General features: G+C 41.6%; 1 protein-coding gene and 1 long non-coding RNA gene across 6 annotated transcripts in view; one reads left to right on the top strand and one right to left on the bottom strand.

Moving 5' to 3' along the window:
- Positions 1–4,312: 4,312 nt before the first annotated feature.
- On the bottom strand, positions 4,313–24,877 carry LOC108704750. The gene is made up of 4 exons (XR_005964160.1): positions 24,788–24,877; positions 4,787–4,894; positions 4,615–4,695; positions 4,313–4,346 (listed from the first exon to the last, which is right to left on the bottom strand). It is a non-coding gene; the product is annotated as an uncharacterized LOC108704750 (long non-coding RNA).
- The window catches only part of LOC108704736, a 131,540-nt gene continuing 123,711 nt past the window's right edge, over positions 19,011–26,839 (top strand). For 2 of the 5 annotated variants that reach the window (XM_041577006.1, XM_041577009.1), the window contains exons 1-4: positions 19,013–19,240; positions 23,461–23,790; positions 24,592–24,885; positions 25,655–25,939. In XM_041577006.1, the coding sequence (XP_041432940.1) occupies positions 19,159–19,240; positions 23,461–23,790; positions 24,592–24,885; positions 25,655–25,939 (991 nt within the window). In that variant the 5' untranslated portion in view covers positions 19,013–19,158. Of the gene's footprint in view, positions 19,241–23,460; positions 23,791–24,591; positions 24,886–25,654; positions 25,940–26,839 lie in introns of all 5 variants that reach the window. The other 3 variants (XM_041577011.1, XM_041577007.1, XM_041577008.1) reach the window with 3 other exon arrangements.

Consider the following 26,839-nt stretch of genomic DNA (forward strand, 5'->3'; position numbering starts at 1 on the left):
GACCGGCAGGTAGCGGACTACCTGGCATTAACTGCAGATATCGACACTCTGAGGAGCGATGAACCCCTGGACTACTGGGTGCGCAGGCTTGATCTGTGGCCAGAGCTGTCACAATTTGCCATGAACCTCTTGTCTTGCCCAGCCTCAAGTGTCCTCTCAGAAAGGACCTTCAGTGCAGCAGGAGGGATTGTAACTGAGAAGAGAACTCGCCTAGGTCACAAAAGTGTCGATTACCTGACCTTTATTAAAATGAATGAGGGGTGGATCTCGGAGGGTTACTGCACGCCGGAAGACTTGTTCTGACTCCCCATGCAGCTGTCCTTCTCTGCACGCCTCATGACTCCACACACAGCTGTCCTTTAGCATCCTCCTCCCTCCGCCACCGTTACAAACTAGGGTGCAAACCCTACTGGTTTGGTTTCATTTGAATCAAAACTTTTTGGACAGGTAAATCCTGAGTTTTTCTGGCCTCTGTGCTTCAGTGGCTGCGACAAAAAAATGAATATTTTCAGCATTTATATGGCATATTTTTTCTGGCCTCTGTGCTTCAGTGGCTGCGACTAAAAAAAACAGAATATTTTCAGCATTTATATGGCATATTTTTTCTGGCCTCTGTGCTTCAGTGGCTGCGACAAAAAAAACAGAATATTTTCAGCATTTATATGGCATATTTTTTATGGCCTCTGTGCTTCAGTGGCTGCGACCAAAAAAATTGAATATTTTCAGCATTTATATGGCATATTTTTTCTGGCCTCTGTGCTTCAGTGTCTGCGACAAAAAAAATTTATATTGTTAGCATTTATATGGCATATTTTTTCTGGCCTCTGTGCTGCAGTGGCTGCAACAAAAAAAAATTAATATTGTTTGCATTTATATGGCATATTTTTTCTGGCCTCTGTGCTGCAGTGGCTGCGACAAAAAAAAATTAATATTTTCAGCATTTATATGGCATATTTTTTCTGGCCTCTGTGCTTCAGTGGCTGCGACAAAAAAAACATAATTTTTCAGGAAAGTACACATGCCTAATTTTTCAGGGTTCTGCAACAGTGGCAAAATCACATCTTTTATGGTCACCGCAGGTGATCAATAAAGTAGACCAAAACTGGGCCCACACTGCAGAATCAGTGTTTTTTGGTTCGCTTCACTGTACATTGAATTACCTCTGCCTGACGGTGCACGTGCGCACAAGCACGGTGACTGCTAAACACACCACTACAGAAATATTGCCACCAACAGGACGAACATCCTGGAGGTGACAAGCTCAACTAGTAATTAACAACTATTATTTGCTCACTTGACGGTATCATTCATTAAAGCTCTTTGCGTTTTTTTGCGTTGCAGTAAGCGCCGCGTTTCGTCTTTGCGTGTGAACAGGCTGTAACCTTTACACGACTTGATTGGCATGTAGACGCCGGACGTTTTAAAGCAGTTTATTACACAGGTTTAGAAATGTAGTGTGATTTCTGCCCTTTACAGCACAAAACGCAGCGCTGTGTCAACAATGGATTTTTTAGAAACATTTTTGCCCTTGATCCCCCTCTGGCATGCCACTGTCCAGGTCGTTGCACCCTTTAAACAACTTTAAAATCATTTTTCTGGCCAGAAATGTCTTTTCTAGCTTTTAAAATTCGCCTTCCCATTGAAGTCTATGGGGTTCGCGACGTTCGCGAACCGTTCGCATTTTTGACGCAAGTTCGCGAATATGTTCGCGAACATTTTTTCCGACGTTCGCTACATCCCTACTCTCTGACAGAAAGTCCAAGATCCAATTGCACAAAGAGATACTCAATCCCAGCTCTCTTAGTTTCCCACTCAGCTTTTGAGCTTTTTGATATGGGGCCATTATATAGATAAATAACTGAAAATCTTATTATAATGACTGTGATTTTTATTTCCTGACTGAAACATGGCAGTGGGTAACCAATGGGTTTATCCCCATCAAGTAATTAACAATCAGGGTTATAAGGCTCTGATATTTGACACAGCACTGCTGAAGGATATACAGTAATTAAAAAGCTGTTATTTAGAAACACGTGGCTTTTAATCTGTGACAAGTGCAATGTTTCTGGCCTGCTCCCGGCTCTTTATCATTGTACTGATTTCTACACAATGTTATAATTTATACACATTCACACAACACTATCTATTGGCTACACTATTACATACAGGGTATAAATCATATTCCTGATTCAGGCCATGGGATTCCAATGTTTCATGACAGGGTATCCACATTGTTTCTTTCTTTACAAGTTTGTTAACTCTGTTGCCCCCTTTGCGTAATTTTGGGACACTGTCTTACCTGAAATTTAAGCTGTTAGACCCCAGAGCCTTTTTTGGCAAAATTAGAGAAAACAGCCTGGTCAGACATTTCTAATTTAATTGTGACCACCCCAGTAACAATGGATCCTACCTGTGTCTGTCCTGCAGCTGTTGCTCAAATTGTTTAAAAGGGGACACTCAGGGTCATTGATCAAGTCTGGGCAAATTTGCCCATGGGCAGTAACCCATGGCAACCAATCAAATTGCTGCATTCATTGTTCTACTTGCAGCTGGCTTCAAAAAGCTAATCACTGATTGGTTGCTACAGGTAACTGCCTGGGCAAATTTGTCCAGTGTTGATAAATGAGCCCCACTGTGTTCCATCCATGGAAAAGTACCCCAATTAAAATCAGGGGGCTCTACACTTGCACATCCGCTTTTCTGGGACAGACCACTAGAATGATCAAGGAAAGAATATGGAAAAAATATGGAAACATAAATCGACAATTAGGGGCAGATTTATTAAGGGTCAAAGTGAATTCAAGGGAATTTTTGAAGTAAAAAAATTGGAAATTGAAGTAATTTTTTGTATACTTCGACCATCGAATAGGATACTACGACTTCTAATTTACTTCGAATTCGATTTGAAGTAAAATAGTTTGAATATATGAATATTCGATAATTGAAGTACTGTCTCTAAACTTTTGACTTCGCCAAACTAACCCTGCCGAAGTGCTATGTTAGCCTATGGGGACCATTTTTCTAAGTCTTTACCCATCAAAGTAAAATCGTTCGATCAAATGATTTTACTTCAATCGTTCGATAGCTAAATTCGGTGAAAAATCCTTTGACTTCGATATTCAAAGTATTTTAATTCGATGGTTGAATTTGAAAGTATTTTTTACTTCGAAATTCGACCCTTGATAAATCTGCCTGTTACATTCAAGAAGCCTTATCAAGCAATTTCCTCCCATTTTGCCAAAAAAGGCCACGGGGTCCAACAGCTTAAAGGACCAGTAACATCATTTAAAAAAAAAAATGAAAAAAAAAATGTAGTATAGAACGAAAGAAAACCACAAAGACTTATTAAACCTTAACCTTTTCCCTGCCAGCTACTTTGTCCTATATGCGAACATCTACTGCCAAGCAGTTTTTGGACATTTTGCACTCATTACATTTATTTAACATTTTTGACAAGAAAACCTACATGAAATAAGGCATATTATATATAGTTTTTTCCGTAATGAATTGGGCTTGAATACTGAAACAATATTTTGTACTTTTTCTGGGGGTATAACAAAAATTTTGAGTAAAATATGTAAAAAAAAATGTGAAATAAAGATTAAAGTATTTTTATTTTTTTATTTCAAAGAAGAGTTACATTGACTGACAATTGTTACTGTTTCTAAAAGCCCTGAGTATGCTGAATCCAACGATACCAAATATGTATTAGTACCCCACTTTTCATGTCCAGCAGACACCCCAATAATAAAACAGCAATTTGTAAAATTTTACATTGGAACACAAAAGATACGGGCATCTCTAGGTTAACATTGCATAACGAACGATAGAAATGAAATACCCCCATAAGTTAGATATTTTTAGAAACCACATATCTCTAGGTTTTTAGCTGTGGTGTCGTTTTTGCTCTAAATGTAGCTGCCACCCTACAGATCACCCTAAAACGCAACACAATTTTTTCGAATTTTGTTTTTCATTTCTGAAACACCACCAAAGTCTCAAATTCAGAAGGGGATTTATGAAAATACTCAAGTAAAGATTTTCGAATGAACCCAAACATCAAAAAAACAAGTTCTCCCGAAGAAAGCGATGCCATCCATATATGGGTGCACCTAAAGACGCGGCCTCCAAACACCCCAAAACAGGGTCAATACACAAGTGCAATTTCAGCTGGAAAGTTTGGGGCTGTGATCTAGGTGCAAACCTTGCTGTTAGTCAGTCTAAAAACCCCCGACAAACTATATATTGCTTGAAAGTGCACACCTGCAGCTATTCAGTGGTGCCATCCTTGCTTTCCTACATGCAGATATGTGGGCACAGTTCTCCGTAGAAGTTTGTGTTTTGACCTGAAAAAAAGAGAAAAAGGGTCTAAAATTTGATTTCTCCCCAAATTTGCCATGACAACTAAAAAGCCTACTAAAGGTCTGTCTTCAACTTCTCCTGAACAAAAAGATACCCCACATATATTGGTGTACCTAAAGATGCAGCCACCAAACATTCAAAAACTGGGGCAATATGTACATTTGAGGCTGTGCTCTAAAAGCGCACCTTGCAGAGTTATCCCCTGTACCAGTGAAATACCCCACAAATTGTATAAGTACTGAACATACACACCTTCAGCTTTGTAGAAGTGTTGTCCTTGCCTTCGTATTTGTAAAATTTCTGGAGGCTGTACTTCACAGAAATGCAAATTTCCTAAGGAAACAGGAGAAAAAAAAGATCAGATATGATTTTGCTCCAATTCCCCATCGACAAGTAATACAAACTTATTGAATATTCTACTTACCTTTATAAGTTTAGCTGAGCTTCTTTGGACCCTTTCATTTAAGCTGTACTCAATTTCTTTGGAAGTGCTGCTCTTTCTTTGTTTTTTTGGGAGGGTACTGTTAGAAGACTAAATGAAAAAAATTGTACATTTATGGAAAAAATATCTTGCCACCAAATAGTCACTGTCAACCCAAATCAACCCACCTCAATACGCCATACCACCACAGCATAAATATTTTAATTTCTGGCATGAGCACACAAGCTGTATCAACCAAAATATATATATATCTCGCAAAAATAAAAAATATCCTCAGTAAATGCATTGAAAGCTGAGCTATTGCGTTTTTAGAGAAAGTATCCCGTTTGTCTCCAAAAGTGGTATAACAAAGTTGTAAACCAAAGAGTAAAATGGCTATAGAGGAAGCTGATCCTAAAACCTAAATCTAGACTTAGGCTAGGACTACACAAACGATTCCGGCATGATCCGACGCGTTGCAAAAAAATGCATGTGACTTGTGTCGCATGCGACAAAAATAACGCAAGAGATAGAATTGTCGCATGGTGTCGCAGCGTTGATCCGATGAGACACGACTGTTGGATGCAGTGTCTGGATCAACACTGCAACACCATGCAACAACATGCAACAAATCTCTTACCTTATTTTTGTCGCAGGCGACAAGTCGCATGCATTTTGTCGTTTGTGTAGTCCTAGCCTAAATGTTTGAAATGCAGATTATCTCCAAGTACCAAGATCACTTTCCAAAGAAAACTGAAGCCCTTTGTAACAAAAATTTGAGAGAGAACTTATTTGAGAGAAAATTTGGCCCAGAAATACAGGCTTATTAACTGCACTGAAATGAGAGCTTTTGAGGTGTCCGTAAATTTTTTTTTGTGGCATCAGAGAGATGAATCATCAGCAGACAAGATGAAATTATCTCATCACACACCACATATTTTAGGCGCCCTTGTCCTTCACCTCAAATAACTACACCTCCCAATGCAGCGGGGAAATAAATACCAAACTAAACAAAACAGAAAAATGTTATTATTGCCCTGCACACATATAAACCAGATGTATACAATATAAATTTTGCAAAGGGGATACCAATTCTAGTCATACAGTATAGCCAATCAGTACACACAACAATTTATCTTTCAATAGTGTAGCTGCGTATGGTATATTTCAAAACATGGTTTGAAACATAACCCAGGGTTGCGAGGGCACTTTGGGCAATAGTATCATGTATCTCGTCTGATACCCCTTTTGCGGCACACTTTGCAAGATTTTTGGGCGAATCGCTTGCCAGGAGTGGGTGGAAGTGTGTCAATAAAATGCTTCCCCAACAATTGGGCCGCATTGTTACATGCAGGGATCTCTGGAATCTCAGTGCCACCGAACAACAGGGCAGAGAGTATCTGCAACTGGTATTTGTAATAGGACAATTTTGGGCCTGGTACTTCTGCCTTATATATAATGTATGAATTTTGAAGGGCCATTTGAATCAAATATATACTTTCTTGTACCAGGCCTTTGTTTTTTGGGTGGCACTGTAATAATGTTGGAGTTGATCAGTTCTATCAACACCACCCATGTACTTGCTGTATTCCTTGCTACAGAGAGGTTTATTTTTAGGGGGCCTACCTGCTCTCTGTTCTGCAATTACTGACGTGTCGTGGATTGTTGTCAGCATGAATACATTTTGTGTCTAAATTTGATGGAAGGAGCTCATCCTGTCTCAGGGCATAAATTTCTCCATGACTCAGTTTTTTGTTAACAAGATCCTTGGGCAATCCTTTTCGGTTGTGATTCATGGTGCCACAGGCTGGGGTGTCTAAACAATAAAGGGTTCTGAATAAAAGGATGCTTGTATAAAAATTATCCACATATAAGTGGTAACCTTGGCCCAGAAGGGGAGTGATGAGCTCCCAGACAATTTTGCCACTGACAGTCAGGTCAAGGGGACAACCAGGGGGGTCTAATTGGGAGTCCTTGCCCTCATAAATCAGAAAATAGCTGGTGTACCCGCAGAGCTTATAAAATTTGATCCTATAGCGGGCACGTTTGCTAGGGATGTACTGCGAGAATTTTAGGCGCCCTTTGAAGAGGAGAAGTGATTCATCTATACAAATGTTTTTGGAGGGGGTGTACACTTCTCGAAAGCGCTCTGACAGGCTATCTATAAGGGGCCTCAATTTATGTAGCCTGTCATGTCCCAGCTCATTTGGGGGTACAGCATTGGCATTATTGTTAAAATGAAGAAACCGGAGCAGTAGCTGATACCGGTTTCTAGGCATTGTGGCTGAAAAAACAGGGAAAGACATCACAGTAGTGGTATCCCAGTAGGACTCCAAAGTATTTGCTTTAACGAGACCCATTGCTAAAGTGAGGCCCACAAACCTCTTCATCTCGTTAACATCTGTGGGATGCCACGCATGTGCTCGAGCATATCTGGGTAGGGGATTTTGGGCAATATATTGCTCGGCATACACATTGTATAGAGGACCATATCCTGTAGGATGGCCTCAATCATAAATAATTGGAAAAAATCAATGGGTTCAAAATTTGTAGTGTCCACCTTTACACCTGAGACTGCAGTAAATGGGGGGATTTCAGGGGAATAATTACCAGGAGGCCCCCACATAGGCTCTCCTCCAGTTGCAGCATCAGCCCTATTGCCTTCTTCCTCATCCTCAACACCCTGATCAACCTGATCATCCACATCCTGCTCAAGCTCCATGGGCTCCTCAAGGGCAGTAACGGTGCTGCTACTCCCACCCGGTGACTCGTCAGTAGAGGAGTCACTGTCTGATGCAGGGGGCACATACTCAGAATCAGAGTCACTAAACTCCTCTGAGCTAGATGCCATGCATAGAGCAGCACCATCTTCAGCTGTATAAAACCTTTTGGCCATGCTGCCAACAAAAAATAAACAGACTCTAGTCAAAAAGCTCACAATCAGAGGGACAAAGAAAAATCAAGTGATTTCACAGTATGACCTGTAGCCAGAAAAATAAAAACTACTTCTAGTAAAACTACTGCAACACTTGCAAAGGTAGAAAAACAAAATTAAGATAAATAGAACCTATGAGCCAACCTCCTTGAATTCCCTTGCACTCTTGATGAAATTAAAAAAATTGCTAGCCCTGTGCACCTTCCAAAAGAGCCAACAATCTGGCACACGACAAAAAGAAAAAAGTCAAGTGATTTCACAGTATGACCTGTAGCCAGAAAGTGAAAAATTACTTCTAGTAAAACTACTGCAGCACTTGCAAAGGTAGAAAAAAAGAATTAAGATAAACAAAACCTATGAGCCAAATTCCCTTGCACTCTTGATGAACTGAAAAGGTATGTTAGCCAGGGGCGATCCTGGCCCCTCTGCCGCCTGAGGCAGTAGCAGTTGCTGCTGCCCCCCCTACCCCAGAAATTCCCTCTTAAAGTACCAGAAGCAGCATTTTTGCTGCCCCTGGTACCTAGTGGGGCGCTGCTGCCTGAGGCGACAGCCTCAACTCGCCTCATTGGCGAAGCACCCCTGATGTTAGCCCTGTGCACCAGCCAAAAGAGCCAACAATCTGGCACACAACAAAAATAAAAAAAAGTCAATTGATTTCACAGTAACACCTGTAGCCAGAAAATGAAAACTGAATTCTAGTAAAACTACTGCAGCACTTGCAAAGGTAGAAAAAAAGAATTAAGATAAACAAAAACTATGAGCCAAACCAAAGCCTAAGCACCTGCCAAAAGAGCCAACAATCTGAACTAACACTGAACACTAAAAATACAATAAAACCAATAAAAGAAGGCAGATTACACAGTGATTTGTGTTCAGAATACCCGATCACGAATCACACTGTGAAATAAGGTTGCACAAGTAATAAGCCAAAAAATTCAATAAATACAAGAAAAAACAATCAACAAGTAAGAAACAGTAGTGAAATGCAGCAAAAACTAAATATAAAAAGACTGATTACACCGTGTGATTTGCGTTCAAAATACCTGATCACTAGTCACACTGTGATAAAAAGTAATAAATGGTAATCCACAAGAAACAATCAAGAAAAAGTAAGAAACAGTAATGGAATGCAGCACAAAACTGAAAATGCTATATCAATGAAAATGCAATAAATACGCTAATGCTGAGAAATAACAGGAATTGAAAAGTAAACTGTAACTGTAAAACTTTAGTTCAACAGTTATAAAACCAAGAAAATGAATGTAATAAATAGAAAAAAAGAGGTAGGCAGAGGAAGAGGAAAGAAAGGCAAAGTAATAAAAATGTCTGTGTGTACACTTGCAAAAGGTGTGTGTGTGTGTGTGTGTGTGAGAGTATGCAAAAGTAAGTGGAGAATAAAGTAAGACTAACTGCAATAAAAAAATCAATTTAGGTAAAAATGGATGTGTGTGTAATGGGTGTGCAAAAGAGTAGAGGAAAGAAAGGCAAAGTAATAAAAATGTCTGTGTGTACACTTGCAAAAGGTAGGTAGGTAGATGTGAGTGAGTGAGTATGCAAAAGTAAGTGGGGAATAAAGTAAGACTAACTGCAATAAAAAATCAAATTAGGTAAAAATGTATAAGTGTGTGTATTGTGTGTAATGGGTGTGCAAAAGAGTACCTGGAGGCAGATCTCACCGACAATGGACACTGGGGGACCGCCAGCAGTAGCAGGAAGGCTCCTCCAACACCAGCCAGCAGCAGAGATCGAAGGGGGCAGTTCCAGAGGGTTGCAGTTAAATACCCCAGCAGCTAACACGTGGTGATGAAGTAGGTGCAGGGTGGGGGTCGGCGCTGGGGCAATCTGGTCAGTGGGGGGTCACTAGAAGGGTCTAGAAGGGTGTAGGAGGGCCTAGGCTCGTTGCCTAGGGGATCAGAGAGTGAATGACGCTGCTGGAGCAGCGCTGATAGGTGCTGATCCTGTGAGAGGTGTTCTGGGGCGGTACAAGTTCATGGGGTCGGCCCTGGGGCAATCCGGTGGGAGGTGCATCCCTAGGAGGGCCAATGCTCGTTGCCATGGGGATAAGACAACCGATCCCAATGGCAGGCGCAGTGCTGATAGGCGCTGATCGCCACTAATCAGCGCTGATCACTGAAGAGGAGCCTGTGGGGGCGGGACTGCTGTGTGGGGTCGGCGCATCAGGAATCCTGTGGATGTTGCCGATTCACTGAGAGAGCTGATCGCAGCCCTGGCGCAGTGCTGACAGGGGCTGATCGGCGCTGATCGGCACTCATCAGCGCTGATCCCTGAAGAGATGCCTGTGGGGTCGGAACTCCTGTGTGGGGTTGGCTCCTGGACAATCCGGTTGGAGGGGAGTCATCAGAAGGCTATATATATATGTATATATATATACGACAAAAAAGCTGAAGTACACCAGGATTTTCTTCAAGCAATGTAAAAGTATTTATTCCATCAACGTTTCGGCCCTCGAGTGGAGTGTGTTTAATTTTTTTGGATCTGACCATATCGGCAGAAAATGAGAAATTGGAAACATGTCTGTATAGAAAACCAACTGACTGTAACGGCTTTATTATTAAAAAAAGCTGTCACCACAAAAAATGGCTTAACAGCATACCATACAGCCAGTTTAACAGAATAAAAAGAAATTGCAGCAAACCAAGCGATTACGAAAAAGAATGCCAAATTCTAAGTAGCCAACTGATAGATAAAGGATATGATGAGAAATTAATACAAGAAGCAAAATCTTTGTGTGATAAGAAAGATCGAAAGGAATTAATAACTCATAACACAGCAAAAAAACATTCGAAAAATACCATTTCCTTTATTACTACCTATAATAATTCAAACAAAGAATTAGAAACCATTATAAAAAAACACTGGCATATTCTTCAAAAAGATAAAGATTTACAAGAATTTTTAACGAAAAATCCACAAATTGTATATAAAAAGCCAAATATAATAAAACAAATTTTGGCACCAAGTTGCTTACCACCAATAGACAGCAATAGAATATCGAAATCGTTTTTGGAAAGCAAAAATGGCTTTTTTACTTGCAGAACATGCAAAGGATGCAAAACCAGCAAAATCAATGACAAAAAAGTCCATAAATTCATATCAAATGTTACGAAAGAAGAATTTAATATAAAAACAATTTTAACATGCAATAGCAAGAATATTATTTATCTACTACAATGCCCATGTAATTTACAGTATATAGGAAGGACGAACAGAACATTGAAAATCCGAATAAGGGAACATATGAATAACATCAAAAAGGGATTACTGACACACAGCGTGTCAGCGCATTTTAAAACGCACCATAATTCAGACCCTTCATTATTAAAATTTATGGGCATTGCACAAAAAAAGAAACACTGGAGAGGAAATGATATTGTACAGGCCATATCACGTGAAGAAACATATTGGATACACAAACTTAAAACACTCACTCCAAAGGGCCTGAATATAGAAATCGATTTAAAATGTTTTTTAATGGAATAAGTTTTTTATGCATTTGATCGATTCTCACCTTTATAATTATTTATTTAATTGTGTATTAATTCTTTATTGTGATTTTTAACCTATTTATTGTTAACCTATTTAAGGCATATAAATTTAACTGTTTTTAACCATAAGGTATTGTTACCAATTAGCTAATTGCCAATTAGGCTAATGTGTTGAAACCACTATTTATTCTGTGACGTGAAAATACACGTGTGATGCCCCTGAGGAAGTATCAGGAGATATGAAACGCGTTGGGCTTATATTAACTAAATAAAATCTATTTGAAACTGATCCTTAAACTATTGGTGAAAAGTTTTTCCCTAACATACTGGACCGTTAGCAAGGCAGAGAAATTCAAGATCGGCACGAACGCCAGCACAAGAGGTGAGCTGTAATTACCAGGCCTAGCAGCTGCTTCAAGTGGATGACACCGTTCCCTGTCTGCCGACAAGGGAGCGCACCCTAAGGAATACACGCAAGACTACATGCTTTCATTGCACTACGATCTGGTAAGTGTAAAATATAGCGCAGGGTGAAACCGGCGGTTCCGACGATATAACACCATTTGAAGCCTCTGTATTGCAGGATTACATCGGAGACAATATACACGCATTTGTACTTCAAATTTGTGAGTAGTTCCATGAAAAGTCTGTAAGGATTTTCTTTTGAGCGTACTACTCTATATATTGTCTCTCCACACAGGTCCCTGGAAATATTTTTTCTGCAATTATTAGCGCACTCTACCCCACAATATCCAATTCTGTAGAAGCAAATACATATAAAGCACAGAATGTGAAATACAGTGTATAACGTGCTATACATTAATAATAGATATTAAACATCAAAATAGAATTTTTATATAAAAACACATAAAAATCCACGAAAGGATTACCAGTATCAAAACCTAAAAACAAACTGTTTATATATATATATATATATATATATATATATAGGAATATACAGGTGATAGAGATAAGTGACACACTTTGTGCAATACAATGTTTGTGGATCTGTTGAGATAATGTAACAGTGTAGCCAATAGATGGTGTTGTGTAAATGTGTATAAATTGTAACACTATGTACAAATCAGTAGCTTTGGATCAAAAGTCTTGTGTTTCTGAATAAAGTTGTTTTAATGATATTCTTCAGTAACAATAACAGAACCTTATAATCCAGTTGGTGAGTGAACCACAAGTCATTGGCTCCCGGGTTGAAAAAATTGTGGAGCTGGTGAGTCCTGAGTGAAGTATAGTCAGATATATATATATATATATATATATATATATATATATATATATATATATATATATATAGTAATTAGCAATCAATACATTTGCCTCCCCGTCCCACTAGCCCACCCTCATTGACTAAAGGCCAAGAGATGTCCCCACTTATTTCAGCATCTAGTGATATCCCAGAAGAGCCCATAGAATAACAAGAATTGTGCATTTTTCAGATTTCATGGGTAAACCCCACAATACTGTGAAAGTAACTAACATGGCAGCACCAAATAGTGGAACCACAAGAAACAATAGTTTGATCAGTTCCTCCCCCCTATGTCTGATATAATAATGATAGAGGAAAGAAGTAAATGACACAGTCAGGAGTATAGAATGATTTAGTGGAAAGCAATACACAGAACCCATAGTATCTTTTATGGTTGTATTATAATATTGAAAGAACTGGCGGAAAGCTGCATGATACACTATACCACTAGGAGTAACTTCTAATTCATTAATTGCTTCAAGATAAAGGAACGGAGTAACAACTCTGATACATGTGCCAGTAATAGAGCCAGTAATTAGTTATAATATAATCACTAATGGGCCAAGTAATGGAGGCCCATAGTAACTGTACCAGTTGTAGTTCTGCTGTTACTATCACTGCTGATAAGATGAGTGTAACCAGATCCCATTTATAGGATAGATCACAACCAATTTCAATACTTGTTACTGGTAAAATGGCCGTACATAAGAGCCGATTACCATCAGTCTAAATCCAATCCACCGACTTGTATTGTCCAAAATGTAGGAAAGTTGTAGTATGTAGTATGTAGTAACAATCCACTGAAAATGAAGATTAAGATCATAATATTTTTGGTCTAAGAATAATAAAATGTTACCATGTGAATAGGATTATGTGAAAAGACACTCAACTATTAGTATATAAGAATAACTGGATACACTAGCAGTTAGTTAGGTTATACTTTTAGCTGAACCATTGAACTTGTTTCCTTTCAACTAACTTACCTTCCTACTAACTAGTCAAGTCGGATGCAGCAGAAATAAGGTAAGATATGGAAATGTCGCCGCATGGCGCGTCTGCATCCAACAGTCGTGTCCCCTCGGATCAACGACCCCATCAGACAATGCTATTACTTACCTTATTTCCGTCACATCTGACGTGACGCCTGGGTTTTTGCGCAGCGCGTCGGATCTCACGTCGAGTCCTACCCTAAGTCATAGTCGACTGGAATTTAATAAGGTTGCACAACCTCTCCTTGGAGTATGAACTTTCCTCAAAGTATAACCATCCAAGGGTAAGGGCAGATTTGTTTGCCTGGCGACTAATCGGCTCGTTTTTGGGGCGACTAATCTCCCTGAACAGCTTCCGTCTGTCTTGCGCCGGCTATAAAGAAATAACACCTGCGGTATGGCACACGCGGCGCTTTGTATTCCAAAGTCGTCTGAAGTTTCCTCATGAGAATCAGTGAAGTTTTGTGAGTGACAGTGAGGAGAGACTCACACACATTGTGTTATTATCACATGGAGGGAAACATTGTGTTATTATCACATGGAGGGAAACATTGTGTTATTGCCCAAAGGCTTTGCTACTGACCAAGAGGCAACAAAGGCCATTGTGCAAAGGATTGTGTTCTTGTTACACCCAAAGTGCTGAGTGTGGGGGTCACCCAGTCGTATCACAAGGGCATGGGCTACTAAATATGTAAGAGCCACAGGACAAAGGCACTGATGGAGCTAGTGTGACCCCCACCATCCCCGACCCCCCAGCACAGAAGCCACAGGCAGGGGGCAAAGGTCTTCACACTCTCCTTTACCTCGTGTTATGGACAGTCCCTGTACCCCAAGTTCCACCAAAGCTCCCCCCGGGGGCACCAAATCCTTGGCCTGGAGGCAGAGCCCAAAATGACTGTATTTGTGCCACCAGGACCTGTGAGAAATGATATAAATAACAAGATATAAAAAGAAATATAAATAACTGCTGGAATAAAGAAGTGCTATAGTGCCGTAAGGCTCCGGCCTGCAGACAAATATAGAAAATGTTCTCACCAAAAGGCAGGAGTGGAGAATAAATAGAAAAGTCTATTGTACAATATGTAGTGAGTGTGGAACCCCCATAGATGGTCTCCCCTAATGTTGGGGCCCTGCCAGAGGATCAAGTGTTTCTCTAAAGATCCTCCAGTCACACTTAGCCACAAGCCACAGTCCCACACGTACAGACCCCCAGTCCTGGAGCTTCAGCAGCTGCAGCCAGAGACCCTCATAGTCTTGGGCTGAACTCACATAATAGCAAATGAGGGTGGGCTAGTGGGAGCCAAATGGATTGTTTATTCATTACTGTCACGTGATGGGGAGAAACCCAGTGCCATGTGAAGGAACAGGAAAGTTATACTGGGGGAGAATTGCCACAATTGTGTTTGTGAGCTGCACATTTTGGGATTTACATGAATAAAGTTGTGTCATTTCCTACACTTGTTATGTTGCACCCACACTTACTTTCCCTTTATTCTCAGCCCTAGAGACACAGTCCGGTCAGTCGTTGGTTAAACAGTTGAGTGTAGAGCAGGAGGGTGTGTAATGCAGCCCCCCAGCAGCTCAGTGTCATTACACAGGGGACTTACAGTTTAGCACGAGGCTGGACATATACACTGTATATATATATATAGTGACACACTGGTATATTGTATGAGACGTGTGACACTACACAAGTAGCAGGTGGCCATAAAGCAGCAGCACCAGGATTACAAACAACTCACACAAGTGACACAAACACAACTAATGACACCAGCAGAAATCTCTTTCCATATCATCCAAAGTTCAGTTCCAGAGATCAGTCCTTATCACTTTTATGTTTACAGCCTGTTCTGATCAAAGGGTCCCAGCAGGGAAGGGGTTAAAGGACACAAAACTGAATTCTCTTCTCACAGGGGCCCCACAGGGAGCCAATAACAAAACCACAAGTAGTCGTATATAGACCTGGGAATGGAGCGGATATTCAGTGAGGAGACCGGGAAGTCTCGGGAAATTTGGGAATTAAGTGTCACAGTTTGGGGTTTGTCTTGTTAATCAGGAGAAGAATTTATTTGGGCAACAGGTTAATGTGTGTGTCTTTGTTCAGTATAATCTGCTGTGTGTGTATATGTGTGTGTGTGTGTGTGTGTGTGTGTGTGTGTGTGTGTGTATATGTGTGTGTATATGTGTGTGTGTGTATGTGTGTGTGTGTATATGTGTGTGTGTGTGTGTGTATATGTGTTTGTGTGTGTGTGTATATGTGTGTGTGTGTGTGTGTGTATATGTGTGTGTGTGTGTGTGTGTGTGTATATGTGTGTGTGTGTGTGTGTATATGTGTGTGTATGTGTGTGTATATGTGTGTGTATATGTGTGTGTGTATGTGTGTGTGTGTATATGTGTGTGTGTGTGTATATGTGTTTGTGTGTGTATTTATTTAGCAATGAGATGGAATGTGACCTGTAGCCCTGGTGTATCACTTACCTTTGGAACGTGTATCACTGATCACTAACTGACAGTTATGGCTTCAATGAGGAAAACCACACTGCTGCAGCGCCTCTTTGTTGCAAAAAGTGAAAACTTGAATTTATTAGGTCAAACAACCAGGCAGTCGGGTATCCGGCACCATTTCTTAGTTATACTTAGATGAAAGAAATGAGTTATTGCTTCAATGTACATAAGTTAGGGATGCGCCGAATCCAGGATTTGGTTCAGGATTTGGTTCAGGATTTGGCCAAATCCTTCTGCCGGGCCGAACCGAATCCAAATCCTAATTTGCATATGCAAATTAGGGGGGGTGGGAAATTGAGTGACGTTTTGTCTCAAAACAAGGAAGTAAAAGATGTTTTTCCCTTCCCACCACTAATTTGCATATGCAAATTAGGATTCGGATTCAGTTCAATTCAAATTCGCCCAAATACAGACCTATTCGATTGAAAATGTGTCAAGGCCGCCGGGAGCATGGAGAGACGAGTCTGCTCCCGGCGGCGAAGGATCCAAAATGGCGGCGCCCAGTCGGCCCACATGGACGCTGGGACGCCAGCGCCGCAACTCCGACGCATGCATAAACACGCCAGCGCAAACACGCCGGCGCAAGCACACCGGCGCAAGCACGCCAGTGACGTCACTATGGCGCCAAATTCAACTATAAAAGGGTGCCCAGGACGCCAGATGGGCGCCCAAGAATAGGTTCTGCTACCCTGAACCTGGGTTATCCTGTTATCCTGATTCCTGCTCCTGCCTTGGTTTTGACCCCTTGCCTGGACTCTCGTTATTTGATCCTGATCTGCCTGCCACTGAACTCTTGCCTGGACTTTGACCTTGTATTTTGCTTAACCCTTTGCATACCACGACCTTGCACCCTCAAGAGGGCTTCCTCCTTGATCCTGACTACCTCCCTGGAAGGAGCTCCCGGCTCCCTGACAAAATGGACCTATTCGACCAAAAAAAAAAAGCTTCGTCTTAATTTCGTTTTTTGAATACGAATTTGACGTTTTTTCGATTTGAGATTCAACTCTTAATAAATATGCCCCTTATTTCAGTTCAGTTGGTGTCAGACAGTTCCCCAGAAATAAAGACTTTTCCCAATAACTTTCTATGACTTATTTGTGACCAATATTGAAGTGTAAAGTTTCCCCTTCTTATGTGTTTGTGAAGCAGCTGTGGGAGGGGGGTCAGCAGAGGGGGGTCGGGCAACTCAGGGGACCCAGCCGGCCACCTCGCCCTCACTTCCCCCGTCACTTGCGCAGTCACATGATTACGCACAAGAGAGTTAATGGGGGGCCGTGACACATGCGCTCAGACTAAACAAGCTTATGCGCTGCGTGACGCAGACCCTCCCGTAAGCAAAAGTTAAGTCTGGCGAGTAGTAGAGTCTGGTCTAGGGGTGGGCAGAAGAGGTAACTGCTCTGCGCCCCTAAATTGTTGCGCCCAAGGCAGCTGCCTCTTCTGCCTACCCCTAGTTCCGGCCCTGGGGGTCAGCGACCCTGTTACTGATCCATGAGTTGATCCATGTGTTTGTCCCTGCTGAGCAGAATCCCTGAGTGACATTAAAGGCAACTGTCAGACTTGATCCAATAGTTACACTTATATTCCCCATAGATCCTACTGAGAAATGGATCAACTCATGGATCAGCCAATTGGAACAGAGTCTGCAGTAAATAATAGAAATAATTGATGGAAAGTGATTGAAAAGGTCTTTATTTCCGGGGAACAATCTGAAATCAACTGAACTGAAACAATTGTTTGGAAGGTGAACATCCCCTTTAATATCAGCTTTATATGATGGAAATAATGAACTTTCTAAATCTAATGAATCTGTCTTTCTGTTCAGTGTCCCCTCTGTCTGTCTGTTCTGTGTCCCCTCTCTGTCTGTCTGTCTGTCTATCTGTCTATCTGTCTGTCTGTCTGTCTGTCTGTCTATCTGTCTGTCTGTCTGTCTGTCTGTCTGTCTGCAAGTACAAGTCACATTTCTCTGTTCTACAGACAATACTGAGGGGCTCAGTGATATAATTCTCCTTCCAGTCCCCATTAGTATAAAACAATAGAACTTTATATTTGGGGATTATTCATCTTATTCATGATATTGTTCTGTTTATATCTGGGGGTACCTACAAGCAGAAAAATAGATTGGCCTATTGGCAGCAGTAGTGGGGGCATGGAGTGGGCTGCCAGCACAGGTGGCCGGGGGGAGGTGACAGAGACAGGGCAGGGGTATCAGAAGAGACTGACTCTGTTACCTGAAACCAGGTGCATATTAGCCCCTCCCCCTCCAGCCCTTAAACTACCTCTTTGTCCTGTACAGGGGCGATCCTGGCCCCTCCGCCGCCTGAGGCAGCAGCAGTTACTGCTGCCCCCCCCCTCCCCCGGAAATTCGCTCTTAAAGTACCAGGAGCAGCATTTTTGCTGCCCCTGGTACCTAGCGGGGCGCTGCCGCCTGAGGCGACAGCCTCAACTCGCCTCATTGGCAAAGCACCCCTGGTCCTGTAATATTAGCACTGGAGTCTCAGTGTGTCCCTTTGTGTGGGGTGCACTGTCTGTTCTCACTGACACCCACATATTCAGTGCAGCCCATAGCAGAGCCCCATATTAACTCTATACTGCAGCCCCTCCGTCTGTCTGTCTGTATCACTGCAATACACTGAGCTTGTTCAGCTAATGGGACACAATACAACAACCACAAGCCACTGCTTTAGATTGTAAGCTCTTTTGTGCAAGGCCTCTTTATGTCTTATATCAGATACCAGTAATTATTGTATATGCAGTATATGTTTCTACTGTATTTATACATGCGAATAATAATAATAATAATAATAATAATAATAATAATAATAACAATAATATTATCAATAATAATAATAATAATAATAATAATAATAATAATAATAATAATAATAATAATAATAATAATAATAATAATAGTAATAATAGTAATAATAACAATAATATTATCAATAATAATAATAATAATAATAATAATAATATGGTTAGTTTTGGATGTTTCTCCTTCCTCACCTCAGCCTCCTCCCCACTCCCCATTATCATTTCTGGATATAGAGGCAGCAGGTTACAATTATTAATAAGTAACAGGGATGAGACAAACATGGGGCACCAATAAGAATTGGCTGCCAGGAAGAGGTTAATGTTTCACTGGGGGGGGGGCATTAGAGACAAAAAAGACTGAGAAAATGAAAGTGAAAGGGACTCGGCAGAACAACATGGAACAGACATCAATTCTATTCTTACTCGTATTCTTTCTGCTACAGACAGGTAAATCTGCTGTATATAATCTGTGTATAATCTGTGTATAATCTGTGTATAATAATGTGTGTATTGTGGGGTATACAGTGGGGGAGGGGCACATTACTGTAAGTGGGAGGAGTCGTTTTTATATGAAGCTTCTGTGGTTCTCGGTGATAGATCCTGGGAGATATAAATGTTTGTCTGTGTATATTTATATATGTATGTATTTATATAATTATATATGTATGTAGTTATATATATATGTATTTATATATTTATGTATTTATATATATTTATGTATATATAGAGCACCGCAGATGTAGGGAGAGCTTTACAAGGCACAAACACAAACAGGGGTTACAGTTACAATAGATTAGACAGTGAATAAATCAGAGTTTAAGTGCTGGCTCTTTCAATACAGAGTTGGGGTGAGGTCCCTGCCCCGGAGAGCTTACAGTCTATTAGTAGGAAGAGGAGACAAGTGCATAGAGAAAAGGGGGACTATGGGAGTGCTGCCTATAGAAGGAAAGATCTAGAAGGAGATATAAGTGACCCCAATCCTGCACTTACCTGCCCTGCTGCCCCTCATGGCACCACATCTTATGCCCCTTTGTGCCCCTGGGGTGGATCTGGGGTTCTATACAAATATCTTTTTGTGGAACCCTGAGAATGTGATTGGCTGACACTGAGTTTGTCTCTTACGTTCCATCCAATGTCCCCAGTTTCTCTTTTTCTCTCTAATTTTCCTGCTTCACTTTTGTCAGAGAAGAAAAAATGTCTGAGCAGAATCAGGCCAAGTATTACTGCCACCCTACTGCCTACTTACCTACCTACTTACCTGCCTACTCACCTGCCTACTTACCTGCCTACTTACCTGCCTATTTACCTACCTACTCACCTACCTTCTCACCTGTCTACTCACCTGCCTATCTACCTGCCTACTCACCTGCCTACTTACCTGCCTACTCACCTGCCTACTTACCTGCCTACTTACCTGCCTATTTACCTACCTACTCACCTACCTTCTCACCTGTCTACTCACCTGCCTACTTACCTGTCTACTCACCTGCCTGCCTAATTACCTACCTGCCTACTCACCTGCCTACTTACCTGCCCCACCACTGACTCTGCACCTACACAGCCCCCACTGGCTCAACATGCCAAGCCCACCCTCCATAACCACCGCTAGTTCTAAACAACCCCTGACTCAATCCCACCAGCTCATTAATTATCCCCATCTAACTGCCCCCCCAGTCATAGTGCCTGAGTCATGTGACTCTATTGCCCCTAGTTCTTGCCCTGGCTAATCCAACTGGGCCTGTCACACTCTGGGGCTCTTACTATCAGTTGTAGCAAATGGTGGAGTAAAACTGACACTTTGTCCCAGTGCAATTCAGTGTCACTCCCTTATTCAAATGTGCTCATTATCTCCCTTCCAATAAACTCTGATTATTCAAGGTACATACAGGGTAAAGAAACAAACTGATCCCTGGCAATTTTTAACAGAAATGACAGTTATTAAATACTTTCCTTGCAAGTCCCATTTCTATAACGGCTCAAATAAAGGGGCAGGTGCAAATGTGAGGGCTGAGAAGCAAAGGACTTTTCCATAGTGAGCAAAAGAACAAGCTCTTGTGTTTCTGACACTCCTAATGTTGTGTGCTCTGTGTGCTCTGTGGTTGGGTCTGTAGTGGTTGAGGTGAGGTGGGTAGAAGAGGAGACTTATGAGACTATAAATTGCAGACAAGTGGTTACAAGGTGGTTAAGCTGTCGGCTCCATAATGACTGCAGGAGGACATCCTTAGGAAGTGTTCTTCATGTTTGTCCTCACTCTCCCCTCTGCTACAAAATATTCTAGGCACCATGGAGGGTCCATCTCAACCTCTCCTATCAGCAGTAGAGCTGGAATGGCAATGGGCCCAGGAATAGGCTCATGGTCTCTTACCATCTCCCTTGGGAAGCCGTGCCTTGCACAGACAGACCAGAGTTATGCAATAATGGGGTGCACATTTTTATCCAGAGGTTTCAGGTCTAGATTTGCATGTCAACCATGAAAGTTCAGGTATATCATGTGATAGCCAAGTCTCTTTGTGGTTGGTCATGTTTTCTTGAAGGACTGCACACCCCACCACCATCAATGTCCCAGGACATCCCAGGCCTCCGTTTAACCAGTCTGGTGCTTGCTTCAGAGCACTGTAGGCATTAGGGTGCAGTATATAGTCAGTCTGAGAAACTTTTGGGCTCACCTACTATCAGGGGCGATCCTGGCCCCTCTGCTGCCTGAGGCAGCAGCAGTTACTGCTGCCCCCCCCTCCAATGGAAATTCACTCTTAAAGTACCAGGAGCAGCATGTTTGCTGCCCCTGGTACCTAGTGGGGCGCTGCCGCCTAAGGCGACAGCCTCAACTTGCCTCATTGGCGAAGCACCCCTGCCTACTATTGAGAATGAATGACTCATTGGCCAATATTCATGGAAGCCAGTTGGCTCTTGTTTCTATATATATATTTGGGGTTATCATTCTTTAGGGATTTTTAGCAATTCAGGACTTACTGTTTCTATGTACTGCATCAAGTAAACCACTTTCTCATCAAAAAGTTCTTCTTTGCCATCTGTGCTTTTGGCACCAACTGCCTCTGGATAGAGTGTCAGCGACAGGCATCAGTCCTTGAGCAGTGGGGCTCGTGTCAGAGATAAGTCACTAAGACCCTCTGTAGCCATGAAGGAGGAACGGCTTGCAGAGACTCGTGCACTTTATTTATTGACCCCATAAATGTGCATTTTTCCTATAATTCCAGTGTGATTGAGGCTGCACTTGGAGTTGCATCTGCCTGATGTGTGACAAGTTGTGTGTAGCTTTATCAGACTGGGAGTTGTGTCACTACTGGAGTGTGAGTTTAAAACACCCAATTGACACTGACACAACCCACTAAGGGAACGTAGGTGAGACCAGCTGGTGTCAGTAACTGTGGGATTCCCAAGTGGCTATAGTTGAAGTTGCACTACATCATTACAGGGGGAGGAGATGGGCACATTGATGCAGTAGTGCAGGAGGGTGTTTGGAAACAATTGCCTTAAATTTGGGATCTTATAGTCACTTTTCTGCCTGAGCATTATCAGGGACATACGGTTCTTCTTTCTGAAATGCCTTTTTTTCCTCTTTATTCTCTTATATCATAAAGTTGCAGAATAATCTTCACGTAAATAATAAACAAGTAGGAGATAAGAAAAAGTTACTGTATATATTATCTAAACAAGGGCAATATTAGCAATATAATGATATCTAAGGGCCGACGCGGGATCTGATAATTGTGCTTTTATTCCTCAGAGCAATGCACTTTGTATTATACACAGCAGACTATTCTTCCCTCAAAGTATTAGTAATAAACCCTAATAGTACAAATACCCCTAACCCATAAATGATCACTGACTGTGTCTCTGGAAATGAGGCAGAACATCATTTATTTCCTCAGGGCTGTATCTCTGCAATAAATGCCATTGTTTCTAGAATAAATCCATTTTCCAGATATTTGTAGCACTTGAATAGCAAAGCAGTAGCTAAATAGAAATGGATAGGTCCCAATAAAACAGGACTGGTTAGAGCTGATATTCATGAGCCGATATGAACAGTGGTTGGTGGGAGATGTGGTTCCACAATCTGCCCAATGTTCCACCCAGTTTGGTATAAGGTGACTGCAGGGTAATTGGCTGAAATAACTGGTCAGAAAGGTCAAAATAAGCCAAAAAGCCCCATCACATCATTAAATGCATGGACGTAGGTATAAACCAGGAATAACACCAGAAACCCTTTCTTGGAACATCCAAAATTATTATGTAAACAACTAAAGAGTTATTTTGGGGTGTCTATTCCTATCATTGCAGCCCTTGGGAAAATGTCCTGTATTCAATAATCCCAAGAAAATAAATAATCCCACACAAATCTTACAAAAACAAAGAGTTAAGGCCCCCATACACTGTCAGATATAAACTGCCAACAAATTGGTACAGGTTTTGGGGCAACTCAGACTCAGTACAGGGCCCTCAGACAGGCTGATCGATATCTGGCCAACAGTTGGGATCAAGCAGGGATAAAAATCCTGTCGGATCAAGAACCCCATCGGTTTGTTAATTCGACCGCACGCATGCTCATCATTGTGACCCGATATCACCCACCTCAAGGTCTCCAAACCTCCCCACCAATCACAGTTTAGAGAAGATCCACCCTCATCTCAATGTTTCCTTGATTCCAGGTGCTGCTCTAGAGCTGACGGTTCCCTCCTCCCACCAAGCAACATTAGGAACCAATGCCGTGATCCCCTGCACATTCCAAGTAGATACCCCAGCTGTAGACATCCGAGACGTGGCAATATTCTGGTACTTCCAGGATAAGGAGATCCTTAACAGCACAAGTACAGTGGGGACATCTAATCCCAGATTGTCCATAAACAAAGGTGCCATCAAGGATGGAGTGGCTTCCCTCTCTATCTCTAACATTGAGATATCAGATGGTGGGCTGTACAGGTGCTCGGTGCTTTACAGTCCAGACAGAAAGTACAAGGAGGTCCGACTTGATATTCAAGGTGAGAAATGAAGTTTTATGAATGAAAACTTTAAAGGAGAAGGAAAGCTACGGAGGCATTATATTGCCAATAGATTAGCCACAATAGTGCAAGCTAGAATGCTATATTTATTCTGTAGAATGTTTTACCATACCTGAGTAAAAAGCTCTAGAAACTCTCTGTTTGTTAAGGATAGGAGCTGCAGTATTAACATGGTGTGACATCACTTCCTGCCTGAGTCTCTCCCTGCTCTGGGCTCAGATTACAGTAGAGAAGGGAGGGGGGTGGGGAAGAGGAGCAAACTGAGCATGCTCTTGCCCAGGGCAATGAGGTTTAAGCTGAAGGCAGGAAGTCTGATACAGAAGCCCATGTGTACACAATAGAAGGAAAGAAATGCAGTGTTTCTTTTGACAGGGGACTCAGAGCAGCATTACTTTGGGGGTTTACTGGTATATTTAGATGGACCTTTCTGATAAGGCTTACTTAGTTTTAACCTTTCCTTCTCCTTTAAATGTCACATATACTCCTTAAGGTTCCCCAGTTACTATAATTCTAATCCTTTGTGAATTATCGGTCTCATTTACAAAACTTGTGCTCAAAGAAAAAGAACTTATGGCAAAATGGTGCTGGTGAATAAATGATGAATGAATGATCTACCTCACCCACCACAAGAAACAATGAACCCCTAATTTGTGCAATTTTCTTAAGAATAATTCATTGGCTGAATCCAGATTTATTCACATTAAATAGAGATAAAATCTAAGAACTTTGCACTATATCCTTCTGAAAGCTAACCTGAGATTTACTTCTCTCCCAACACAGCTCCACCCAGGATCACAGTCACTAATAATATTGTAATTAAAGATAAGAAAAGTGCCCTGAGAGCCTCCATCACCGGCTTCTACCCTGTGGACATTGAGATTAAGTGGCTCAGGGAGGGGGAGATATTGGCTGGTGGAACTGTGATCACCCCCCAGAGAAATGAAGATGGTACATACCGAGTCAACAGCACACTCACCATTGTACCCACCGAGGAGAACCAGAACTTCTCTATCCGGGTCCAACATAAGTCTCTCACTGTCCCTCTCCAGGAGGATTTCCAGCTGATCTATGGAGGTAATGATGGTTCTGTAATGGATAAAACTCTGGTTTATTGGTACCAGAAGAGACAGCATAATAGATGGACATAACCCAAATAGTACTTTAGTTTCTCCAGCAACACCACCTTCTGCTTGTTACACATATAGGAGCACAAATAACAAAAAAAGTTCTAGAACTGCTGCAACTCTAGCATTTCCATGGGCATAGAATTTGCTTTGCTTGGAGAGGAATATTTTGTTATTGGGCTCAACACAAAACTATAGAACTGCTTGAGGCCCATTGATAATGGCTGGTTCCTCTGTAGCCAAAATATCATTTTATATAGAGTTTCCTATGCACAGTGGCCACTTCTAGTGCATTAGCCTTCAGGCCGGGGCAGAGGTGGGACTGATCTACTGCAGGACTGACCAGAATGTTGAGTTGCAGGTCAATTATTTGTTTTATATTGTGTCTCCCAGTTCAGGGCTGAACAAACACAGATCTGGGTGCAGCGCCAGACAAAGGTGCAGAGTATCTTTCAGTATCTCAGTACATTCATACACAAATACATAACAAACCCCTGTATGATGTATCTACAGTGTGTATATATATATATAGTACTTAATCGTATCACCCATATGACAGACAGAATACATTAATAAAGACTAATAAATTATTTTAAATAGAAATGAAATACATTGATATCTGAAGTCACCTTATTGCTCTATGACCCCAATTCATTCATATTATATTCCTCCAAAATGATCACTATGGCTGGAGAAATGTAATTCTCTATGTGTTTCAGCTCTTCCCTCAGCTGCCATCTCATATAAACCATTTAAACTGAATGTGAAGCAGATCCTGACGTGCAGAGTGTGGGGGTTTTACCCAGAATCCATTGCAGTGAATTGGTTTGTGAATGGGACCCGGGTGGAAAGTGCTACATTTCGGAGAGTTAATAGTTCTGCTGTGGAGTCGCAATTCAAGTTCCTCCCAAAAGCTGAGAACAGAGTAGCAGAACTGAGTTGTGAGGTGCAACACAAGACCCTGATGGACCCCCTGCTGCACAAACTGCTGGTGCAAATCCCAGGTGAGACGTCTTGGGGTCCTTGTATTATTATTAACATGTATTTATATAGCACCAACATATTGCGTAGCACTGTACAGTTTTTACCATGGAGACCATGTTTTTGTGTTTTTTATTGTACAACCAATCCCTATCCTGATTGTATATTACTTGTGAAGTTTGTGGGGGTCCACTCCACCAGGGTAATTAGTTGGGTAACAACACTCCAAATTCCAACCTCAGAACCCAAATTAAACCTGTTCAGTTCCATAGGCTCATCTCTGTCCTCACTCAATGCACCAAGGTTCCCGTGCCAGTGGACTTCTGCCATAGTTGCCCCAAAGCTTGGTAGTTTGCCACCCCTGGGATTTCCTACAGGGAGCTCAAAGGGAAGGTCTCCAGGGTCTCCCTGCTTTGGTCTCTGCTCTTTATGTCCATAGGACACTGCAGATTACACCAATTATGACCAAAATTTACACCATATTCACTTTTAATCCTACTGATCTAGGACCTTTAGGTCTCTGATTTACCAGCCAGTCTAATGGAGAGAAACACAATGTTCCCAAACTCCCAAAAAGAATAAGTCCTGGGTATTATCATCAAGCAAGAACTTGTATTTAACAGAAGGAGTCGACAAAACATAATATTCAGAAGTATATAGATTTATAGAGACGACTGTGCTTTCTCTATGCTCATGTAGATTGTAAGCTCTGATGAGCAGGGCCCACCTGTTATCTCCTATATGTGCACCAGTGTATCTGTATGTTGCCCAAATGATACAGCAGAATAGGTTGGCACTATACAAATGCTTGTTAATTATAATAATAATAATATTCAGCCTCATTCTGTGACTGGGCTTTGGCAAAGGAGAGTTTGGAGAACCAAGGGAATGTGACGGGGGAATTATTCTGGATGCAGTGACAT

Source organism: Xenopus laevis, chromosome 9_10L (genome assembly GCF_017654675.1).
Source record: "Xenopus laevis strain J_2021 chromosome 9_10L, Xenopus_laevis_v10.1, whole genome shotgun sequence".
In the NCBI taxonomy this organism is placed as follows: Eukaryota; Metazoa; Chordata; class Amphibia; order Anura; family Pipidae; genus Xenopus; species Xenopus laevis.